The 25,071-nt window shown below is 36.5% G+C and overlaps 1 protein-coding gene across 1 annotated transcript; it reads left to right on the top strand.

Annotated features, from left to right (window-relative positions):
• The first annotated feature begins 305 nt into the window (after window positions 1-305).
• On the top strand, window positions 306-25,025 carry LOC135139080 (neprilysin-1). Its single transcript, XM_064069172.1, has 13 exons — window positions 306-817; window positions 1,448-1,814; window positions 3,444-3,488; window positions 9,684-9,929; window positions 17,498-17,703; window positions 17,805-17,984; window positions 23,012-23,223; window positions 23,272-23,488; window positions 23,538-23,720; window positions 23,805-23,967; window positions 24,024-24,143; window positions 24,192-24,388; window positions 24,443-25,025. The coding sequence occupies exons 2-13, from the start codon at window positions 1,496-1,498 to the stop codon at window positions 24,713-24,715; spliced, it is 2,361 nt and encodes a 786-aa protein (XP_063925242.1). The 5' UTR covers window positions 306-817; window positions 1,448-1,495; the 3' UTR covers window positions 24,716-25,025.
• The last annotated feature ends 46 nt before the right edge of the window (window positions 25,026-25,071 follow it).

Raw genomic sequence — 25,071 nt, 5'->3', positions numbered from 1 at the left:
AATAATCATATGTGAAAACTCGTGAAATTCTCGCTCACAACAAAAAATCCCCCACCTCCCTCCTCCTCCCGTCGGCAACAACACGCGCTCGTTCTTATCACCTCCGAACCTCCTCACCTCCACCCCTCCATTCACCCCCAATCCGCTTCCTCCTCTCCTTATCATTTATTCAGTACACCGGCTCCGCGCCGGCACTCACATAAAAATTTAATAAGTGATGGACACGAAACCGCGCCATTATTGCCCCATCGATCCGTCCAACAAACAACCCATCACTCCATAAATATTCCCATCGCAATCTCGCTCCTACCTCCATTCCCTCCAAGATTCCTCTCGACCCCAAAGCGCAAAGCTCCGCCATCGGGTCCTGCAAAGAGCTTTCGCCCTTCGTCCCCGCTCGTTTTCGGCCGTGTTCTGCCGAATGACAGGTGGTTCGCAAGTCCTGCTGAAGCCGTCCGAGCCTGAATCAGTGCCAGAATTCACCTGACGCAGTTTGGGTGCTCTTGGCTAATCGATAAGACGTGTTCGACGATACATATGTGTCAGGGGCTCTGATGGAGAGAATCGGGCAGTTTTGATTTTTATGCGCTATTGCAGGAAGTCGAAGGGGCTTTCCTGCTGCAGACACGGTCTGGGTTTTGGGTTGTTATCGAGGTCTGGGGCTTGCGTTTCGAACACGTGCGTTTCAAAATTTTGATTTTTTTTTGGAAAATTGTAAAGAGGGTGTGCGGAGGAGGGGTGGAGGTAAAGTTGTAAAGGGGGAGTTTTTGATTTTTGAAAACCGGAAATGGATTTCGATAAGTCGCTCTGTGGATAGGTAAGTCACAAGTTTTGACTTTTTTTTAATTAAAGATAATTAATTCTTTATAAAAAATAAAAATAAAAATTATTTAGTCACTGAATTTGAGCGGTATTTCAATGTGAGTTTTATTTTAATGACGTCATCGATTTCATAAAGAGGAATAATAGTTTATTAAATTATAGACGTCTGTAAAATCGTCAAAATTGTGAAATTAAGGTATAAATTTGACAATAAATCATTCAACAAAATCCACAGCTGTAAATAACAGATGCTGGAATTTAAGTCCTTGTCAGTTCCTTTAAAGCATGAAATAGAGGGATAAAAGGAAGGTTTTAGAAAGCATTATGACATAATCGAGTTTTGTCCACTGATTTTCGTAATTTTCCTGAAATGAATCCCATTAAAGAAAATGGTAGTGAATATTTTATTCGTGTTAAGATTAGTGACCAGTAATGTACGCCATTTCCGCATTAGTAGCTACAACAAAATGTCTAAAAACTGTCCATTAAACAAGCCGAACTTTCCTCATTTTAGGTTTCTCGTTATAACTCACAATTACTTCCAGTGAAAAAAATTCACTATCAACACGAAAACCATTTTTGCGCTATACATAAATCTCACCTCTCTCCTCCCGCTCTCTTTCAGCCCCCATCTCCATCAACACATCAATGACTTAACCCCAAACCACCCCCAATGAATAAATTACCAAACTCGGACTGTAATGGACCAATCCAAATGAGTGAAGTGTCTGTGATAGACAACAAACCCTGGAAATGCTCGGAAGCCAACAACGGCTACTTAAAGCAAAAAAGCGGCCCTGAGGAGTCGCTTCTCGGCTCGACGGCCGTAACGACCGTCGTCCAGGTCTCCGGAAGCGGAACCAAAACGATGGTACTTCCCCGGAGCAAACAAGCTAAAGAGAAATGCCTTGTAGCTGCAGTCTTCGCACTGATCATATTTTCTCTAGTGTTATTGTTTATTGTGGTGAGCACCAGGAATCATCAGTGCGTAGGTAAGACACGATCTGACGTGCTAAATCGCGATCTCGACCAGACAATTATTTGTGGTCGGCTAAATATAATTTTGCAGCGAAGAAGTAGGGCTAGGTTTTAATTGGGTTGGAGGAGGTCGCGCTGAAGCTGATTTCACGACATAAGGCTCCCTAGTGTCACACTGAAATAAAATCATAATTTTTTAATACATTTTAGAGTAGTCGATCAAATTTTGTAGGTCACGTGTAAACTATGCATTATTATCTGCCTCGTGGCATTTACGTAACTCAGTTAACGCTTTTTATTACCCCTGATTGCGTGTAATACACCGGTAACAGAAATAAAGCCGATAGAGCAATACGAGACCAGGACTTGCGTTAAGCACTCTAACTAAAATAAACTGAAATATCTGTATTTCAATCCCACTATTTCTAGTAATTTTGACATTATAAGAACAATTTAATTTTGAAACGGCGATAGTAACAATGCACCAGCGTCTGCGTGAAGCACTTTATTCCACACGTGCATCTAGGGAATACAACTTTTATCGCATTTAAATCTTTTTCGGATCGCTCGAGCGTTCATGGCAAAATGTTTTCAAAGCACAAAATATGAAAGTTGTTTATACTTCCAACCAGAACTCCCAAAGCATATCAGAACTCGGAAACGTATAGTAAAGTCTATAAGTCTGAGATTTATGAAGTGTACTGTGAAAAGAAATGTAGCACCGAAACGAGAATTAAACCCAAGGGGCTCAAAGAACACATTATGGCCCATCTTAAATTTACTAGATTTATAACGCCGAATGTTAACCAAAGTCTATAAATATTAAAAAGTAAGAATAGAGTGTATAACGCAGAAGCTAGACAAGCATAAATATCTTAATTATAAAACGTTTTCGGGTACAGAATGTTCTTTGTTCGATTTTATTACAAATTTGTGCTTTCGCCTCGAGTGCTCTGAATAATTGGCTGGAAATTTCTTTGAGAGGTAGTTCCCCCGCATGTTAGCACCACTAGTGCACACAATGTAATGGAAGTCGCTTTCAGCGTAATTCAGTTACTAGAGTACACGCGTTTGCATAATGGCGATCGATTATTCAACAAGCCTCGATCTCTGTTCTAACATATTAGCTTCACATCTTTCTGACCACAAATTCAAATATTTACCGACACCGTGCTTTCAAGAGCACTCAGCAAAAATTGCCGATTGATTTTTAATTGAGATCTATCAGCCACTGCCGCTCTTCTGTTTGTTCAGCCGCCATGTTATCCGCCATGTTTGTTTATTTATTCGGCGCGGCACTTTTGTAATCGATCCCGTTGATCGTTTGAAATTCCGTCATAACAACAAAAAGAAGAACCGTGTCAGGTCTCCAGTGAGAGATACTTTCCGTCTTGTACGTTTTATTATTCCCCAGAAAAGCATCGAGGAGTTTCTCTACAACTATAAAAGCTCTTCGTACACTACATAAAATTGTCGGTTACACGTACGTGTAATATTTTAACGGTATTTCGACATTGTGTCCATATAGAGCGTGTTTTGCAACTGCTGCAGGGGGATTTTTTAATAATGTCGTGGCCCCAATTATGGACTCCGGCTGTGATTAATTGCTGGGTTTTTTTGGTTATGGATTGGTTATGTTGCAGATAGCAGAAGTAGTGTCTGTCTGACGGAGGAATGCGTAAGAACAGGTAAGACTTGATTTCAGATACGGACTGTCGGTAGAGAGATGTATTCAATAATTCAAACACAAAACGCAACGAAACTGAGAATTTCGCGCAGCTTTCAAGGAAATTTAAAAGTCATACATTATATAAGAAGAAGGTTTGCAAGGCATGAGCATTTTTTTTTTAATTAACTGTGCAAACACACGATCTTAGACGAGTTATCAATTAATTAGTTCTACACCAATCAAGGCCAACTCAGAACCAAATTGTTTTTATGCGTTATATTTAAAACGCAGAAAAAGCTACATGTTATGAACGTAAATAAATTATAATGTGTTTTGCGAAAGTTGGAAATTTAATGTTTGCTTTGTTATTTGTTGGGCTTTGCAATCAATTGGTTGAAAAACTGGGAACAAATACCAAGTTCAAGGCCGTACAAATCCGAACGTGGCATTTTCCTCATACATCTATAATATATAATAACCGCCACTCAGTAAACATCGCAAGATTTTTCGACCTTTTTCCTGATCAATTTGCTTTTAAAGTTTAATAAAGCCACAACTCAGAACTTACGAGACCGGAATAATAAAAAAAATCATTCATAGGTGTGCCGTTCACAATTGCTTATCTAGATTGAAAAAAACAATCACGAACACCAGATTTTTTAGTTAATGTTTGGTGTGTCAAAACTATTCGATTACTTCACTGATTCTATACAAGAAATTCAATTCGACGCAGGTAGTTTTAGAAACCTTTCGTTTTCATCGATTTTCAATATAAATACAAAATTTAAAATAATCAAGAATTTCCTGTTAAAATTTATTTATTTCATGTCTTCTGATAATCCAAATTCTAACTCTTCTGTCCCTTAGATTCCTAATTCCCTATCTAGACTATCCCATTTTTATTCACACATCGCCAAAAATTTCGACAAATATTTCTTCTTTCATAAATTTCTTTTTGACATTTAAAACTGTACCTACATTCCAAATTAACATTCATTTTGCCAATTTTTGTTCACCAATTTCGTTACTTTATTAATTCTATAGAATAAATTTAATTCGACGTAATTTTTTTCAAATTTTCCGTTTTCATTGCTTTCCAGTATCCAAATTTGAAAAAAATCACATTTCTTGTACTACAAAAATTTAGAACTTTCTTTTGAACTTCGTAAATTGTTTGTGAACCTTCTTAGACTTCAATCCCCATTGTACTTGTGTTGTTTTCTTCTCTTTTGCCGGGTAAAATTCTTATACAACTTCTTACTTTGTTTATCTACTGATATCACGTCTTCTGATAATCTAGATTCATAGAAATTTTTTAATGTGGATTGTTTTACAAAATATCTTCATCAATTTACAGTCTACAATCATTTAAAATTATCACAATTCTTCTACAACAAGATTTTAGCACTTTCTTGGACTCGATAGCCTTTCTAAAGTCTTCCTTTTTTTTTCTTTCTTTTTTTCCTGTTAAAATTTATACAAGACCCTTTCCTTTGTCGATATTTTAATTTCGTGTCTTCTGATAATCCAGATTCTAACACTTCTGTCCTTGTGAATTCATAATTCCCCATCTAAACTGACCCATTTTTACTCAAGTCATTTACTAGCCCCGCCCACCCAGCCTTTATTTTTTTAGAAGAATAAGTCATCTGCCAAAATCAATCTTATCTTGGTAAGTACTGGCCCCGCCCACCCCCCCTTATTTTCTTAGAGGATATGTCATTTGTCAAAATCAGTCTCATCTTGACAAGTACTAGCTCCGCCCATCCACCCTTATTTTCTTAAAGGATATGTCATTTGCCAAAATCAGTCTCATCTTGACAAGTATTAGCTCCGCCCACCCACCCTTTATTTTCTTAGAAGAGTGGCTCATTTGCCAAAATCAGTCTTATCTTGGCAAGTACTGGCCCCGCCCACCCCCCTTATTTTCTTAGAGGATATGTCATTTGCAAAAATCAGTCCCATTCTTGCCAAGATAAGATTGATTTTGGCAGAAGGCCTATTCTTCTAAGAAAATAAAGGGTGGGTGGGCGGGGCTAGTACTTGTCAAGGTACTATTTTCTTAGAAGAGTAGGCCATTTGTCAAAATGAATCTTATTTTGGCAAATAGTAGCCCGGCCCACCCAGCCTTTATTTTCTTAGAAGAATAAGTCATCTCCCAAAATCAATCTTATCTTGGCAAGTACTAACCCCGCCCACCCCCCCTTATTTTCGCAAAGGATATGTCATTTGCCAAAATCAGTCTCATCTTGACAAGTATTAGCCCCACCCACCCACACTTTATTTTCTTAGAAGAGAGGGTCATCTGCCAAAATCAGTCTTATCTTGGCAAGTACTGGCCCCACCCACCACCCTTATTTTCTTAGAGGATGTCATTTGCCAAAATCAGTCTCATCTTGACAAGAATTAGCCCGGCCCACCCAGCCTTTATTTTCTTAGAAGAATAAGTCATCTGCCAAAATCAATCTTATCTTGGCTAGTACTAGCCCCGCCCACCCACCCTTATTTTCTTAGAGTATATGTCATTTGCAAAAATCAGTCCCATTTTTGTCAAGATAAGATTGATTTTGGCAGACCACCTATTCTTCTAAGAAAATAAAGGGTGGTTGGGCGGGGCTAGTACTTGTCAAGGTACTATTTTCTTAGAAGAGTAGGTCATTTGCCAAAATGAATCTTATTTTGGCTAATACTAGCCCGACCCACCCAGCCTTTATTTTCTTAGAAGAATAAGTCATCTGCCAAAATCAATCTCATCTTGACAAGTATTAGCCCCGCCCGCCCACCCTTTATTTTCTTAGAAGAGAGGGTCATCTGCCAAAATCAGTTTTATCTTGGCAAGTACTGGCCCCGCCCACACCCCTTATTTGCTTAGAGGATATGTCATTTGCCAAGATCAGTCTCATCTTGACAAGCATTATCCCCGCCCACCCTCCCTTTATTTTCTTAGAAGAATAAGTCATCTGCCAAAATCAGTCTTATCTTGGTGAGTACTGGACCCGCCCACCCCCATTATTTTCTAAGAGGATATGTCATTTGCCAAAATCAGTCTCATCTTGACAAGTATTATCCCCGCCCACCCACCCTTTATTTTCTTAGAAGAGTTGTTCATCTGCCAAACTCAGTGTTATCTTGGCAAGTACTAGCCCCGCCCACCCACCCTTATTTTCTTAGAGTATATGTCATTGGCAAAAATCAGTCACATTCTTGCCAAGATAAGATTGATTTTGGCAGATGACCTATTCTTCTAAGAAAATAAAGGGTGGGTGGGCGGGGCTAGTACTTGTCAAGGTACTATTTTCTTAGAAGAGTAGGTCATTTGCCAAAATGAATTTTATTTTGGCAAATACTAATCCGGCCCACACAGCCTGTATTTTCTTAGAAGAATAAGTGATCTGCCAAAATCAATCTTATCTTGGCAAGTACTAGCCCCGCCCACCCCCCTTATTTTCGTAAAGGATATGTCATTTGCCAAAATCAGTCTCATCTTGACAAGTATTAGCCCCGCCCACCCACCCTTTATTTTCTTAGAAGAGAGGGTCATCTGCCAAAATCAGTCTTATCTTGGCAAGTACTGGCCCCGCCCACCACCTTTATTTTCTTAGAGGATGTCATTTGCCAAAATCAGTCTTATTTTACCAAGTACTAGCCCTGCCCACACGCCCTCTATTTTCTCAGAGGATATGTCATTTGCAAAAATCAGTCCCATTCTTGCCACAAGATAAGATTGATTTTGGCAGATGACCTATTCTTTTAAGAAAATAAAGGGTGGGTGGGCGGGGCTAGTACTTATCAGGGTACTATTTTCTTAGAAGAGTAGGCCATTTGCCAAAATGAATCTTATTTTGGCAAGTACTAGCTCCACCCTCCCGCCCTTTGTTTTCTTAGAGAGTAGATCATTTACAAAAATCCGTCTTATCGTAGCGAATACTACTAGATTCTTCAATTTTTCGATTTCTCGCTTTTTAAATTTTCAATTTTTTGATGTCTTTCGATTTTTGATCTCTCTGGGCAACTGAAAAAAGTTCGATTTTTTTAATTTTACAATTTTGGCAGTTTTCCGATTTCTCCAGTTTTCGATTTTTATTTTGTCGATTTTTGTTTTTTCAACTTTCGAATTTTTCAATTTTTCAATTTCTCAATTTTAAAATGTTAAATTTTTCGATTTTTCAATGTTAAATTTTTTGATTTCACAAAATATCATTGGCTTATTTAATTTACTGTGAGATGAGGATTTTATTTTAGCCAGTTGGAAAAGTCTAAGATTAAAGAAAGACTTCAAAATTGCCCCACCCACCCACCCCTATTCTATTTGATCACTCATTTTATTGGACGAAAGGTGGTTTTTATATTGATAAATAGTGGAATCCAGGCAGTAAAGTTAAAACTAACCCCACCTCCTCTGCTTTTGAATAATTGAAAAATTAAAAGATTGAAATTAAAAACTGCAAAATTGTCAAACAAATTATCAAATGAAATATTCACAGGTTGAAAAATCTAAAAACTAAAAAAAAATTAAAACTGGAATTTCGAATTCGATTTTACATGTAACATGTTATGGTTTTCAATTTTTCGAAATTTCAATTTTTAATTTTGCGATTATACAGTTGTACAATTTTCCGATTTCTCATTTATCCGATTTTTCAATTTGTCGATTTTTTATTTTTAGCAAGTAGAAGAATAAGTCATCTGCCAAAATCAATCAATCGTATCTTGGCAACTAAAAGCCCCGCCCACCCACCCTTATTTTCTTAGAGGATGTCATTTGCCAAAATCAGTCTCATCTTGACAAGTACAATTTTAAAAATTTCGACAAATATTTCTTTTTTTATAAATTTCTTCTTTTTTTGACATTTAAAACGTCTTGCCAATGTTTGTTCACCAATTTCATTACTTCATTAATTTTATAGAAGAAATTTAATTTGACGGAAATCGTTTTACAAACTTTCCCTTTTCTGTGGTGCCTTCATCGATTTACATTATGTAAATTTAAAAGAATCGCATTTGGTTAATGCACCATTTTAGAAAGTTCTTTAAACTTTGTAAACTATCTGTGAACTGTTTTGAACTCTAGTGTCACTATATGATTAGTTGGCATCATTGTTTTGAGAATTATATCAGACGCGACGTTAATAAAATCGTAGATAACATTATTTTATTAATGATTAATTGTTTACTTTGTCAACTAACTGATTGTCTGATTGTCAACACTAATTACGGCCAACTCAGAACCAAACTATTTCCGACGTGGAGATTTTAAATTCGCATTTGTCCTCAACTTTCTAAAGAAATTGTAATACGTTTTGTCAAAATTACAAATGAAATGTTTTCTCTTTAATTTGTCGGGCTTTGCAGTCAATTGCTTGAAAAACTTGGAACAAACACCAAGTTCAAGGCCGTACAATCCGACCGTGGCATTTTCCTCATACATCACGTAAAAACTTCCATCAAAAGAAGTCAACCGAACGAGGTTTCCATGTCACTTTAAGTCTGTTACGCAAATAATTCCCTCGAACTTCTCAAGTTCGCCAAGCACAAAGTCAAACACGCATTTTCGGACCTAACTTGGCAAAAAAGCGCCCCTGGTCAGAAACACAAACAGGCCGCAAATTAAAGAAATAAAAAGCTTTCTTATTACCCCACCCCTCGCCGCCGCCACCCCAAATTCTTCCGCCGCCACAACTCCACGAAACTCCTTATCCAAAGTTTCATCTTTAATCAAGAACAGGAACTTCGTTCTGCCCAAGAATATGACAATATTGTCTCCGTCGTAACATTTGCACCCTCGAGAACGACAAGTCCCTAATTTAGTTTTTCCACCGGCCCTGGATTTTTGTGCCCTTGACCCTCGCCAAATATCGTCACCCTCACAAGCATCTCCTCTCGATTACGCCGACGATTAAACAGAGCAGAAAAGTTTCACCACGTCTAACATCGCGTGCTTAGAGTCGCGCGTGCAAGCTACGAAATTAAATAAATTTCTTAGAGTCGAGGGGAGGAAGGTCGGAATTTCCTGCAAAAATCCACGCCGTGCAGTTTTAATTTAAATCGACAGAATTTAATTTCCTATCTGGCGTAAAATCGGATAATAGAATTACATTTGCGGCGAACTCATTTGCGTTTCTGCTAATGGGAAATTGTAGAGGCACATCGCTAGTACAATTTATGTTAGTGGCGGTGTAGGGTTACGGAAGCTTAATGACGATTAAATCGACAGCGTCGTCCCTTCTGGGGGCCATGGATCACGCGGCGGACCCCTGCGTGGACTTCTTCCAATATGCTTGCGGCACGTGGAACAAGAAGCACGTCATACCGGAGGACCGGAGCTCGATCAGCACGTTCGAGGTGATGGCGGACCAGTTACAGGTCATTCTTAAGGGGGTGTTGGAGGAGCCCATCAATTTGGAGGATAACGAGGCCACGAGGAAAGCCAAGACGTTCTACAACACGTGCATGGACATTCGTAAGTCGCGTGTTGTGTACTAGTACTAGATTTAAATGTTTCCACTGGGTTCTCGGTTCCTTTGTGTTTGTTTCTTTTTCCGTGGAAGTAGTGCATAGCTGCCGTATTGATTTCTCTAAATCCTATCATTTTGTTGCCATCACGAAAACCTTTTGACTTATGACTGGTCTTGTTAAATCAAGGCTGACTACGACGCATTTGATGGCTCTTTGACACGTATCTTCTTCCACGTAAAATAAATATTTAACTTGTGTTTTTCCTTGTTCAAAAAATTCGCCCGTTTTCAGCACGGACGAATTCCGACTCTTCTTTAGACCGGAGTCTCTTAGAACTTTTGATGAGGTTTCCTTAGGTTTCAATTCCACATTCAAACTTGCCAAACTTTTACTCCAACAACACAAATTGCCGCAACTTTTCGGACGAATATTTCCGGTCTTGTCTGGTCCCCTAAACGCACTATCGTTACTCAAATGTCATGGTTCGCCAATCAAATTCAACTCATCTCTATTCCACTTCATTTCTGAGTTCTATTACCTTACGGAATTGCCTCTAACCGTCTACTTACGTTTATTTATGTTAAAGAAGAGCACGTCTAAATTGCTTCATACTCTTTTACATATTCGTGAACGCTGCAGTTCGATAATCGTTCCAAACATGGCGTGTAATAAAATTTTATAGAGGCGCCTTATCGTTCACTCAGAGAGGCGTCTCATTTACCAGTGTCTGCTTTCCTCTTCGTCTTGTACTTCTCGATTCTTAGGCGACCTTTTTTAGCGTCCGTACTTTAGTAAACTGCAAGATACTTGGGGTTTACCCTTCGCTGTCTGGTTTTGCGATACGTTTTCTTGGTTTCCTTTTTGAATTATTTTTCATTTTTATCTAAAATCTATTGGATTCGATTATTTTTCTGATGATTTTTTTTTAATTCAATGAAACCACAGACTATAGTCTACGAGATCAGTATTATTAAAAATTTTTGATCCAGGTGTCTTTCTGAATCCGGTGACCAACATTAGATTTTTGAGTTAATGTCTGGTTTACCAAAATTTTTTCCAAAAATTCGATTACTTCAGTGTTTCCATAAAATCCCATTTTCATCGATTCAGATCTAAAATAACCACAATCCTGCTACTGCAAGATTTAGAAATTTTTTGGTTTCAAATCCCTCATTGAACTCTTCTTTTTTCTGGTTAAAGTTTTTAGAAAACCTCTTAATGTATCGTTCTGTTACTTTCATATCTTTTGATAATCTGGATTCCAGCACTTCTGTGTCTGGAAAACGATAATTCCCCAACTAAACTTCTCGATTTTTACTCTGACAATTCGATTACTGGAAGATTTAACAAATTTTTTGGTCTCCAATACATCACTGAAGTCTTCTGTATTTTTTGCCTTTTCTGATATTTAGATAAGCTCTTTCTCTATCGTTTTGTTAATTTCATGCCTTCTGATAATCTAGATTCTAGCGCTTATATCCTTGGAGATCCCTGATTCCCCATCTAAACTTTCCCATTTTTACTTCAACAATTCTTTTACTTCGCTAATAATTCTATAGAAGCAATTAACCTAGAAGAAATATTGATCAAGCGTCCATTTTCATTGATTTACAGTATATTCAGATTTTAAAAAATGACAATTCTTCTACTCATACCACTTCTGCAAGATTTTAGAACTCTTTTGGTCTCCCATATTTCACTGAAGTCTTTCGTGTTTTTTTTCTGTTAAAATTTTTAAACCATCTCTTCCATTATTGTTCGGTTAATATCATGTCTTCTGATAATCTAGATTCTAGCACTTCTATCCTTGGAGATCCGCGATTCCGCATCTAAACTTCCCCATTTTTACTTCAACAATTATATTACTTCACTAATGATTCTATCGAAGAAATTAATCTAGAAGAAAGTTTTATCAACTGTCCATTTTCATCGATTTACAATATCCAGATTGAAAATAATCACAATTCTTCTACTTATACTTCTGCTGCAAGATTTTAGAACTCTTTGGGCCTGCGATACTTCATTGAAGTATTCTGAGTTTTTTTTTCGGTTAAAATTTTTAGACCATCTCTTCCATTATCGTTCTGTTAATGTCATGTCTTCTGATAATCTAGATTCTAGCACTTCTGTTCTTGGAGAACCATAATTCCCCATTTTTATTCTAACAATTCGATTACTGCAAGATTTTAGAACTTTTTTCGTCTCCAATACCTCAGTGAAGTCTTCTGAATTTATTTTTCCTTTCTGATTAAAATTTTTAGATTCTATTAATTTTATGCCTTCTGAGAATCTAGATTCTACAACTTCTATCCTTGGAGTTCCATGATTCCCCATTTAAACTTCCCCATTTTTACTTCAACAATTTTATTACTTCGCCGATGATTCTATAGAAGAAATTAATCTACAAGAAAGTTTTATCAACTGTCCATTTTCATCGATTTACAGTATCTAGATTTAAAATAATCACAATTTTTCTACTTCTACTTCTACTGCAAGATTTTAGAATTTTTTTAGTTTCCGATACTTTACCGAAGTCTTGTGTTTTTTTCTTTTTTTTTCGTTAAAATTTTTAGACCATCTCTTCCATTATCGTTCTGCTAATGTCATGGTTTCTGACAATCTAGATTCTAGGACTTCTGTTCTTGGAGAACCATAATTCTCATCTACATCCCCATGTTTACTCCAACCATCTATAAAAGAAATTAATTCGACATGAATCGTTCTATCAACTGTCCATTTTCATTGATTTACAGTATCCAGATTTAAAATAATCACAATTCTTCTACTTCTACTGCAAGATTTTAGAACATTTTTGCTCTCCGATACTTCACCGAAGTTTTCTGTTTTTTTTTCGTTAAAATTTTTAGACCATCTCTTCTATTATCGTTCTACTAATGTCAAGTCTTCTATAATCTAGATTCTAGCACTTCTGTCCTTCGAGAACGATAATTCCCCTTCTGAACTTCCCCATTTTTACTCCAACAATTCTATTACTTGGCTGATCATTCTATAGAAGAAATTTAATCGACGTGGATCGTTTTATAAACAGTCATTTTTATCGACTTGGAGTATCCAGATTTAAAATGCTCACAATTCTTCTGCTGCAAGATTTTAGATCTTTTGGTCTCCAATACTTTTTTGAAGTTTTCTGTTTTTTTTCCTTGTTTCCGGTTAAAATTTTTAGATAACCTCTTCCTCTTTCGTTGTGTTAATTTTATGTCTTCTGATAATCTAGATTCTGGCACTTCTGTGACTGGAGATCGATAATTCCCCATCTAAACTTCCTCATCTTTCTCCAACAATCTATTAGTTCGATGATGATTCTATAGAAGAAATTAATTTAGAAGAAAATTTTATCAACTGTACATTTTCACAGATTTACAGTATCTAGATTTAAAATAATCTCAATTCTTCTACTTCTGCTGCAAGATTTTAGAACTTTTTTGGTCTCCGATACTTCACCGAAGTTTTCTGTTTTTTTTCCTTTAAAATTTTTAGACCATCTCTACTATTATCGTTCTACTAATGTCAAGTCTTCTATAATCTAGATTCTAGCACTTCTGTACTTGGAAAACCATAATTCCCCATCTAAACTTCCCCATTTTTACTCCAACAATTCTATTACTTGGCTGAACATTCTATAGAAGAAATTTCATTCAACGTGGATCGTTTTATAAACAGTTATTTTTATCGATTTTGAGTATCCAGATTTAAAATGCACACAATTCTTCTGCTGCAAGATTTTAGATCTTTTTGATCTCCAATACTTCTTTGAAGTTTTCTGTTTTTCATTTTTCCGGTTAAATTTTTTAAATAACCTCTTCCTCTATCGTTTTGTTAATTTCATGTCTTCTGATAATCTAGATTCTGGCACGTCTGTGACTGGAGATCGATAATTCCCCATCTAAACTTCCTTATTTTTCTCCAACAATTCTATTACCTCGGTGACGATTCTATAGAAGAAATTAATTTAGAAGAAAGTTTTATCAACCGTTCATTTTCGTCGATTTACAGTATCCAGATTTAAAATAATCTCAATTCTTCTACTTCTACTGCAAGATTTTAGAACTTTTTTGGTCTCCGTTAGTTCATCGAAGTCTTCTATTTTTTTTTCTTTTTTTCCGTTAAAATTTTTAGACCATCTCTTGGATTATCGTTCTACTAATGTAAGATCTTCTGATAATCTAGATTCTAGCACTTTTATCCTTGGAAAACCATAATTCCCCATCTAAACTTCCCCATTTTTACTCCAACAATTCTATTACTTACCTGATCATTCTACAGAAGAAATTTAATTCGACGTGGATCGTTTTATAAACAGTTATTTTCATCGATTTGGAGTATCCAGATTTAAAATGCCCACAATTCTTCTGCTGCAAGATTTTAGATCTTTTTGAGCTCCAATACTTCTTTGAAGTTTTCTTTTTTATCCTTTTTTTCCGGTTAAAATTTTTAAATAACCTCTTCTTCTATCGTTCTGTTAATTTTATATCTTCTGATAATCTAGATTCTGGCACTTTTGTGACTGGAGATCGATAATTCCCCATCTAAACTTCCTCATTTTTCTCCAACAATTTTATTACTTCGATGATGATTCTATAAAAGAAATTAATTTAGAAGAAAGTTTTATCAACTGTTCATTTTCGCCGATTTACAGTACCCAGATTTAAAATAATCTCAATTCCTTTACTTCTGCTGCAAGATTTTAGAACATTTTTGGTCTCCGATACTTCACTGAAGTTTTCTGTTTTTTTTCTTCTTTTTTTTCCGTTAAAATTTTTAGACCATCTCTCCATCTCTTCCATTATCATTCTACAAATGTCAGGTCTTCCGATAATCTAGATTCTAGCGCTTTTGTACTTGGAAAACCATAATTCCTCATCTAAACTTCCCCGTTTTTACTCCAACAATTCTATTACTTGGCTGAACATTCTATAGAAGGAATTTCATTCAACGTGTATCGTTTTATAAACAGTTATTTTCATTGATTTGGAGTACCCAGATTTAAAATGCTCACAATTCTTCTGCTGCAAGATTTTAGATCTTTTTGATCTCTAATACTTCTTTGAAGTTTTCTGTTTTTTCCTTTCTTCCGGTTAAAATTTTTAAATAACCTCTTCCTCTATTGTTCTGTTAATTTCATGTCTTCTGTTAATCTAGATTCTGGCACTTCTGTGGCTGGAGATCGATAATTCCCCATCTAAACTTCCTCATTTTTCTCCAACAATTCTATTACTTCGGTGACGATTCTATAGAAGAAATTAATTTAGAAGGAAGTTTTATCAACTGTTCATTTTCGTCGATTTACAGTATCCAGATTTAAAATAATCACAATTCTTCTACTTCTACTGCAAGATTTTAGAACTTTTTTGCTCTCCGATACTTCACCGAAGTTTTCTGTTTTTTTTTTTCGTTAAAATTTTTAGACCATCTCTTCTATTATCGTTCTACTAATGTCAAGTCTTCTATAATCTAGATTCTAGCACTTCTGTCTTTGGAAAACCATAATTCCCCATCTAAACTTCCCCATTTTTACTCCAACAATTCTATTACTTGGCTGAACATTCTACAGAAGAAATTTCATTCAACGTGGATAGTTTTATAAACAGTTATTTTCATCGATTTGGAGTATCCAGATTTAAAATGCTCACAATTCTTCTGCTGCAAGATTCTAGATGTTTTTGATCTCCAATACTTCTTTGAAGTTTTCTGTTTTTTCCTTTTTTCCGGTTAAAATTTTTAAATAACCTCTTTCTCTATCGTTTTGTTAATTTCATGTCTTCTGATAATCTAGATTCTGGCACTTCTGTGACTAGAGATCGATAATTCCCCATCTAAATTTCCTCATTTTTCTCCAACAATTCTATTATTTCGATGATGATCCTATAGAAGAAATTAATTTAGAAAAAAGTTTTATCAACTGTTCATTTTCATCGATTTACAGATCCAGATTTAAAATAATCACAATTCTTCTACTTCTACTGCAAGATTTTAGAACTTTTTTGGTCTCCGATACTTCACCGAAGTCTCCTGTTTTTTTCTTTTTTCCGTTAAAATTTTTAGACCATCTCTTCCATTATCGTTCTACAAATGTCAAGTCTTCCGATAATCTAGATTCTAGCACTTCTGTTCTTGAAGAACCATAATTCCCCATCTAAACTTCCCCATTTTTACTCCAACAATTCTATTACTTAGCTGATCTTTCTATAGAAGAAATTTAATTCGACGTGGATAATTTTTGATCTTCTTGGTCTCCAATACTACTTTGAAGTTTTCTGTTTTTCTCCTTTTTCCGGTTAAAATATTTAGATAATCTCCTCCTAATTTTATTTCTTCTGGTAATCTAGGTTCTAGCACTTCTGTCCGTGGAGAAGTTCCCAGTTTTTACTCTAACAATTCGATTACTTCACTGATCATTTTACAAAAGAAATTAATTATTTGTCATAGATAGTTTTATCAACTGTCCATTTTCATCGGTTTACATTATACAGAATTAAAATAAACACAATTCTTCTGTACAAAATTTTATAACTTTTTTAGTCTCCAATGCCTCACTGAAGTTTTTTCATGTTTGTCTGTCTGTCTGTCTGTCGTCTGTGTCGATTTTTATTAAACAGCTAATTTCCAAAACTGCTGGACTGATTATTGTCATATTTTATAAACATTTTAGGAATGTTGTGTTTTTGTACATGAACGCTAGCTAAAATTTATCTAATCATTCCCATCAACAATTTAATGACGTCAGCTCAAAATTTTGCATGTTAAATGGTATTTTAATTTGATAAAACAACATACGTCTGCACTTGTGATTTATGAATGCGCCTTGATTTTTTAGCCTGATTTAAAGCGTTTAATCGCCCATATTTACAATTTTTCAATGGTATTCCACTATGTTTAGTTGCAGATTATACAGATAATCAACCGGTAATTGTCGTATCACCTTCTACTCAGCTTTATTTTGAAACTCGAACAAGAAGTTTGATTTTGATCATTTAGAACATCTTCCTCCAGTTTATTACTTACCATCATTTTGTTGTCTATAACCTAAAAATATTGCCTTTAATAGGGTTTCCCTTGCTTTGGTCGAAATTTATCAACCTCTTCCTTTCTCTATTATAAAAACAATAAAATGCGAAATCCTTGTGCAAACGATCAGATTAGCAACTTAGCTAAAAATACAGGGATATAATTCACACAAATAAAAACTTGTTAAGCTTATCAATGGTTAGAATTTCTAAATTACACACAACATGAACACACCCCTTGTGTCCCACGGTGCTAATCCTCGGATAACCCGGTTCACAGCCATCCAAATTTGTGTTCGTGCTCTAGCATTTAGACTCTCCAGCATGTATAATATGTTCCGTCGAGCGACACCGCACATAAGCACAATATTCCTCGATTCTCCATTATTCCATTCCGTCCACAACAGAATTAAACACTGCGTGTGTATCAGACACGAATGAGTAATTTACTGAACTGACCTTCCACCACCCACGATTAATAACCCCCAACAAAAGAACTTTTATTAGTGGCTCATATTTTCTGAGTCTTTAACTGCGTCTTTTCCAGCCCAGATTCGGAAGATTGGCGACGCTCCGCTCCGGGACGTTCTGGAGCAACTAGGCGGATGGCCCGTGACCAAGCCCGACTGGGAGCCCCCCAGCTTCTCCATCGAGGTGCTCCTCGGCCGCATCCGCGGCATCTACAACGACGGAGTCCTGGTGGAGCAGTGGGTCGGTCCCGACGACAAAAACAGCTCAGTTAACATCATCCAGGTGCGCACAAAGTAAGAAGTAGGTAGGCGGAGCATGCGGATCTTAGCACCCCAGAAGTACCTCGGTTTGTGTCTGCTTGGTTCATGGGGGCCGGTTTCTAGATGGACCAGATGCAGCTGGGGCTACCCAGCCGGGACTACTACCTGAAGGCCAGCAGCGAGGGCGACATGGCGGCGTACCACAAGTACATGACCAACATCGCGGTACTCCTAGGGGCCAACAAGACCACGGCGAAGGAGGAGCTCCAGGAGGTCGTCGATTTCGAGAGGAGGCTGGCTAATGTGAGTGCTCAAATTGGTTTTTAATATGCATGGGTGGAGTAACGCGATTTCGAAGTAAACGGATTTGGCGGCGACGAGATGAACGTGTTAATCCGGCGATTGTTTTCGGGGGGAAATTGGTTTTCCTTACAGTGGTTGCGTTCGAATGGCGAAACGTTTCCTATTAATAGAAGCTATTACTTCGAATTGATATTCTGAATCACTTAGTCATTAGGGGTGATTGATTCGCTTGGGACGGAATATGGAGGACCTAGGGAAAGTCGGCTCTGCGCTTTGGAGATATTGGAACTTTTAAAGAATCAGCACGCAAATGTTTTGAGCCTATGGGCGGATCATTTTTGCCGGTCGTCACCGAAGGAGGCGGTCCAAATCGTCCAAGGGCAGAATTTGTAGGTAGGCTCAAACTACAACGAAATTTACGTGTTGACCAAATTCTTACCCTGAATTAGTTTTAATTTTATAAATACCCTACCTAAAATGTTCAGTCTATACTTGTGATTTACCATTCCATTAACATTTTTTGCATTTGTTTATACATACAGGGTGACTCAAAAAAAAAATGACTGAGTCAATTTATTTTATTGAAGAAATCAAGAATTGCAAAACTGAATACTTTGAAATCTTGTCAATTAGTTAGAAAAAAAAAACCTGTCCTGCTCTAATAACATCGAGAATATGCTCAAAATCACACTAATATTAGGTCTAATTATGCCGACCATAGTTATAAAATTCACATTAAAGTAAGTCACGGACATTTTTTGAAGTGTACTACATTTCAAAAAGCAAAAAAAAAATGTTCAGTTCATAAACTTCATAATTTTGGTTTAAAGTTTATCAATCGTATTTGACGCTTTATTTTATCCGTTCCATTTGTTATCCTTTACTGCGGTCTCTCTTGGGTCGAGGTGTAACACCGGACCGAACGTTCTTCGACCAATAGGATAATTTATTACTTCCGACATCTTTTCGGCGACAAATTTAATCTTCGCATACTTCAGCGTAGTTAGTGAACTCGTTGTGACCACTGAAATATACAAAGAGTAAATTTTGAAATGGAACGAAAGTCGAAGAATACTTTCAAAGCCACGATCAAAATGTATTTGCTTATCTTCGCCAAAAAATGCATGATGTCATCGTAAAATTTGATATGATGAGTCTATACCCGTGATTTATCATTGCAGTAATATTTTTTAGATTCACTTATACAGCCTGTCTCAAAAAAAGGTCACTTCGATTTTCGATTTTTCGTTTTTTCGACCAACAGTTTCATCGAATTAGATTTTTCAGTTTCCATTTTTCTATCAATTTTTCGATTTTATTACTTTCTAATTTTCTGATTTTTCAAATTTGCGGTATTTTGATTTTTCGAGTTTTCAGTTTTTTCGTTTTTCGATTTTTTAATTTGCCATTCTTTCAATTTTCGATTTTTCGTCTTTCCATTTTTAGATTTTTTGATGTTTCTGTTCGTCAGTTTTTAGACTTTGCAATTTTTTGCATTTTTCGATTATATTTTACTTTCCGATTTTTTTGATTTTTGAATTCTCGATTTTACGTTTTTAATCATAAAATTTTTCGATTTTTCGGTTGTTTTATTTTTCGACCTTCGATTTTTCGATTTGCGATTTTTCGTTTTTCCGCTTTTGTGGTTTTTCGATTTTTCTGTTTGTTTCAGTTTTTGAGGTTCTGCAATTTGCAGCTTTTAGATTTCAATTTTGTTACTTTCCGATTTTCCACTTTTCGATTTTTTGATTTTTTTTCGATCGTCGTTTTTTCGATTTTAATTTTTTCGATTTTTTGATTTTTCAATTTTTAGGCCTTGCAATTTTTTTACTTTTCGCTTTTTCGAGTATTTGTTTCATCGAATTTTCGATTTTTCGAGTTTTCGATTTTCGATTTTTCGGTTTTTCCATTTTCCGATTTTCCATGTTTAGATATTTTTCGATTTTTTTTTATTTTTCGATTGTTCTGTTCGTCAGTTTTGAGACTTTGTAATTTTTACTTTTCCACTTTTCTATTATTTTAGTTTCGGATTATTCGATTTTTGAATTTTCGTTTTGTTTTTCATTTTTCGATTTCCGATTTTTTAATTTTTCGATTTTTTGGTTTTTTAATTTGTCGATCCTCGATATTCCGATTTTCGATTTTTCGATTTTCCAATCTTCGATTTTTCAATTTCCAGTTTTCGATTTTCCACATTTTGATTTTACGATTTTTCGGTTTTTCTGTTCGTCAGTTTTTAGGCCTTGCAATTTGTTTACTTTTCGATTTTTCGATTATTTTACTTTCCAGTTTTTTGATTTTTGAATTGTCGACTTTTAGAGTTTTCAATATTATGAATTTTCGAATTTTCGGTTTTCCTATTTTTCGATTTTTGATTTTTCCATTTTTAGATTTTTGATTTTCCAGTTTTGCATTTTCAGATTTTCTGTTTTTCGCATATCTGATTTATCAAATTTTCAAATTTTTGGATATTTGATTTTCGAATTTTCGATTGTTCAGTTTTCCATTTTTCAGCTTTAGATTTTACAAATTTTCGAGTTTCAATTTTCAGATTTTTGATTTTTCGATTTTCTTTTTAAATCTTTGAATTTTTCGGTTTTGGTTTTTCGAATTTTTGATTTATAATTTTTCCATTCGGCTTTTTAAATTTTTCGATATTCTATTTTCCGCTTTTCAGAATTTTCGATTTTCAGTTTTCAGACTTTCGATGATTGGAATTTTGGATTTTTCAGTTTTATGATTTTTCGAAAATTTGAGTGGTCGAATTTTCGATTTTTTAATTCATAGATTTTTCTATGTTCAATTTTTCAATTTAAATTTTGCGATTTTCAATTTGTCCACTGTCGATTTTTAGAATTTTCGGTTTTTCAGTTTTTCCATTCTCAACTGTTAGACTTCAATTTTGTTACTTTCCGATTTTTTGGTTTTCGATTTTCCAATTTTCAGAATTTTCAAGTTTATTCAGATTTTCCATTTTCCACTTTTTCGATTTTAGATTTTTCGAATTTTTGTTTTTCCAATTTTTTGCTTTTTCGAGTTTTCTGTTCGTTTCAGTTTTTAGACTTGGCAATTTTTTTTACTTTATATATTTTGATTATTTTAATTTCCGATTTTTTTTATTTTTGTTTTTGATTTTTTTAATTTTCAATATTACAAATTTTTGACTTTTCGATTTTTTGGTTTTCCCGTTTTTCAATTTTCGATTTTTCGATTTTTGAGGTTTGTGAATTTCCACTTTTCGATGGACCTAGGTATTTGATTAATTGAATTTTCGATTTTTTGATTAGCTATTTTTAAATTTTCGATTTTTACGATTTGTATTTTTCGATTTTCTGTTTTTTGCATTAGTGAATTTCAGTTTTTCCGGTTTTTGATTTTGCGCATATTTGATTAATCAAATTTTCGAAAAAGTTACCATGCTTACAAAAACTTCAAAACATCTATAATATTTCAAAGTATTCAGTTTTGCTATTCTTGATTTCTTCAATAAAATAAATTGACTCAGTCATTAACTTTTTTGGGACACCTGTATAACCAAATCTAAAAAATATTAATGCAGTGATAAATCACAAGTATAAAACTCATCATATTTTATACATTTAAGATAGGATTTATTCTGCAAAATTTTGAGGTGACGTCATACATTTTTTAGAGGGGATAAGCAAATGTATTTTAATTAAAAATGTATCATGTTTATCATGATTTTCAAACATCTGCAAGATTTCAAAGTATTCGATTTTGCAAATTCAAAATTAACTTGCAAAATATTGTTTTATAATTTTGAATTTTTTTCCAAAAATCTGGACGTTTTGGCTCACGGAGCCATAAACTACATGTGTAGGACTATGTTACTGTATACACTTTAAAACCCATTTACTATGCATAAATTTGAAGTGACGTCATCACATTATTGGTGGGGATGATTAGACAAATTTAATAATTTTGCGACATTTATGAAAAAAATATCAGTTAACAAAAATGGCACGTTTTTATTATTATGCCAGACACTAAACGACAATATCGTTTTTTTTAAGAGTATTTTATGTGAAAAAGTGATGAAATTTTTTATACGGAACAATTGGTCGAAAGATGTTAGAAAGCAAAGTAATTCATGTCCGGACCATCGTTACTCACGAACGAAAGTGACCATTATTTTATGGGAACAACTACCTGGTAAATCTTCTCCGTCAAATTCGAGAGAACTTGTGTGAGCCATAAATATTTCTTACCAAATGTATATATAACTACTGTCCGTCCCGTTATTGTCAATCAAATTTTATAGGGTAAAATGTGAATTTCGTTGTAGTTTGAGCCTACCTACAAATTCTGCCCTTGAAGGATTTGGACCGCCTTCTTCGGTGAGGGCAGGCAAAAACGATCCGCCCATAGGCTCAAAACATTTGCGTGCGATTGTACATATAACACATTTATTAATATCATTTTATCATAGAAAAAGGAGTCCGCAGAGGATACAAATACAACTTTCTGTCAAAAATGTCACAGCTGGAGTATCCCCCACGTGTCAGAGGGGTATTCTGACCACTGAACTATCCAGGCGTGATCATATCCCGTCAGTTCCCACCGCAAAAACCTTTTACAATCATACCCTTAATTGTATTAACCTTGAAGAATGACTTGTCGCAGTTCCTGGACTGCGATTTCAATGTAGAAAGGCATCAATTTTGGGTTTTCAATTTTCTGGTGCTCCCTCTGGCTCTAATCCTTTGAAAATAAACTTCCCGCTTTTGGCTTCCGGTGGAAAAACAAGCCCCATATCCGCCAAAGCCATTTTCTTTTCTCATCTTTTCTTTTCCGCCCCCTGCGGCAAATCCCTTTCCTTGCGGTTGCCTCCGGGGTTTCCCTGCCGCATAGGTTCGCCGGGTATTCGCTCGGCACGACTGCAATTTCCCTGTCCACTTTTCGGTCGACGGGGTCGGATTCCGGGCGAATTATCCATCCCCGAGCTCGACTCCTCGAGCGTAAAAACTCCAAACTCCAGATGGACCCGTAATAATTTAAAATTTCAGGCTTCGTTGCCCGAGGCGGACCGGCACGACACCAGTGCAATCTACAGGAAATTAACACTGCAGGAATTGCAAACGATCGTGCCTCAAATTAAATGGCTCGAATACCTGAGTTCCTTCCTCGACGCCGATATTAACGAGCAGGAGCCCGTCGTCGCCTACGGACTCTCATATTTCATCGAAATGGGGAAAATTCTTGCCGAGACGGATCGCAGGTGACTAATGAAAAAAAAATTAAAAAAGGGGTGAACGGGGTGTCGTAGGGTGGTGCACAACTACGTGCTGTGGCGGCTGATCATGTCGCTGGTGCCTCACATGATCGATGACTACCAGAAGGAGCGCGTCGAGTTCCGGAAGATCCTCCAGGGGGTGTTGAGCGAGCGCCACCGATGGTCCCAGTGCGTCGAGTGGACGAATAAGAAGCTGGGGATGGCGGTGGGGGCGCTTTTCATACGGGATAACTTCAACCACGACAGCAAAGTGAGGCGGAGACGGGGGTGACGCTTTAATTTGATGAGAGTTCATTTAGGAGACGGCGCTGACGATGATCCACACGATCCGGGAGGCCTTTAATGAGCTCCTGGCGGAGAACGATTGGATGGACGATGAAACGAGAGCGGTAGCGAAGGAAAAAGCGGACGCGATGAACGAGAGAATCGGATACCCGCAGCTAATCACCAACAAGGAAGAACTAGTAAAAGAATACGCTTCCGTAAGTAGTTTAAAAAGCGCGCCGATACACAACCAACCGACGAACGCGCTTTTCGCGCCAAATTCAAACCACGTCGTTTTGCAGTTAAACATCACGCGAAAAGAGTTCATGACGAACGTCCTCAATATTTTGAAATACGACGCGGAACAAAACCTACAGAAGCTGCGACAACCGGTTGATAAAGATAAATGGTCGACTGAACCAGCGGTTGTCAATGCCTTCTACAATCCCAACAAAAACGACATCGGTGAGTAACTCCACTCCATTTCTCGTAATGGAGTTTTCACCGTTTTTGTCTCGTAGTGTTTCCTGCGGGCATTTTGCAGCCGCTTTTCTACAGCCAGCACTTCCCCAAGTCGCTGAATTACGGCGGTATTGGCGTGGTTATCGGCCACGAGATCACCCACGGTTTCGACGATAAAGGTAAACTCCGTTGCTTTCTCCTCCATTATTAACAGCTTTTTTTCAAAGGCCGCCAGTTCGACAAGGATGGTAATATGATGCAATGGTGGAACAACGCCACCATCAGGGCGTTCCGGGAAAGGACCCAATGCATAATTGACCAGTACTCGAGATACAAGATTGATGAAGTAGGCCTCTATGTAAACGGGCGGATGACCCAAGGCGAGAACATCGCCGACAACGGCGGTTTAAAACAGTCGTTTCGGGTAAAGTTCTAAAAAATTCAGCGCGGCACTCTTTCATCCGGCGCTAATTTCCAGGCGTACCGGAAATGGGTTTCGCAGTACGGCGAGGAGCCGGATCTGCCCGGGCTCAATCTAACCCACGACCAGCTCTTCTTCCTCAACTACGCCCAGATCTGGTGCGGCTCCATGCGCCCGGAGGACGCTCTAACTAAGGTTAGGTCCAGCGTGCACTCGCCCGGGCCCATCAGGGTCCTGGGACCGCTTTCCAACTCCTGGGATTTCGCCAAAGCTTACGGTTGTCCGCTGGGATCGCCGATGAACCCGACTAATAAATGTAGCGTTTGGTAAATAAAAAGGACCATCGTTTGTTTGCGGTTAAATGTGATTTTTTCAAAGCTACAGCAGTTATTTGTCAAGTGTCTCGTTGTAATTTTAAGGTTTAACTTCATGATTCTACTAATTGATATCTTTCGGCTGCTAGGCCATACCTTGTGCAATGTAAATAAATAAATAAATACTAAATGATTGTTTTGTAAGATGTGGCGCAAGTTTTCATGCAAGGTTTCGTATTTCAAACAAGTTCTGGACTAATATACAAATCATGTATTTTCACATTATTACTTGGTGTACTATTTATTAATAAATATTATTCAAAAGAGTTGGAAGTTTAAGGGGAGTTTCTTTTCTTCAGTCGGCGAGGGGTC

The sequence above is a fragment of the Zophobas morio genome, unplaced genomic scaffold (assembly GCF_036711695.1).
Source record: "Zophobas morio isolate AGI-343-1 ecotype UQ-CSIRO unplaced genomic scaffold, CSIRO_AGI_Zmor_V1 ptg000004l, whole genome shotgun sequence".
Lineage (NCBI taxonomy): Eukaryota > Metazoa > Arthropoda > Insecta > Coleoptera > Tenebrionidae > Zophobas > Zophobas morio.
This window is presented reverse-complemented; position numbering and strand designations above follow the sequence as displayed.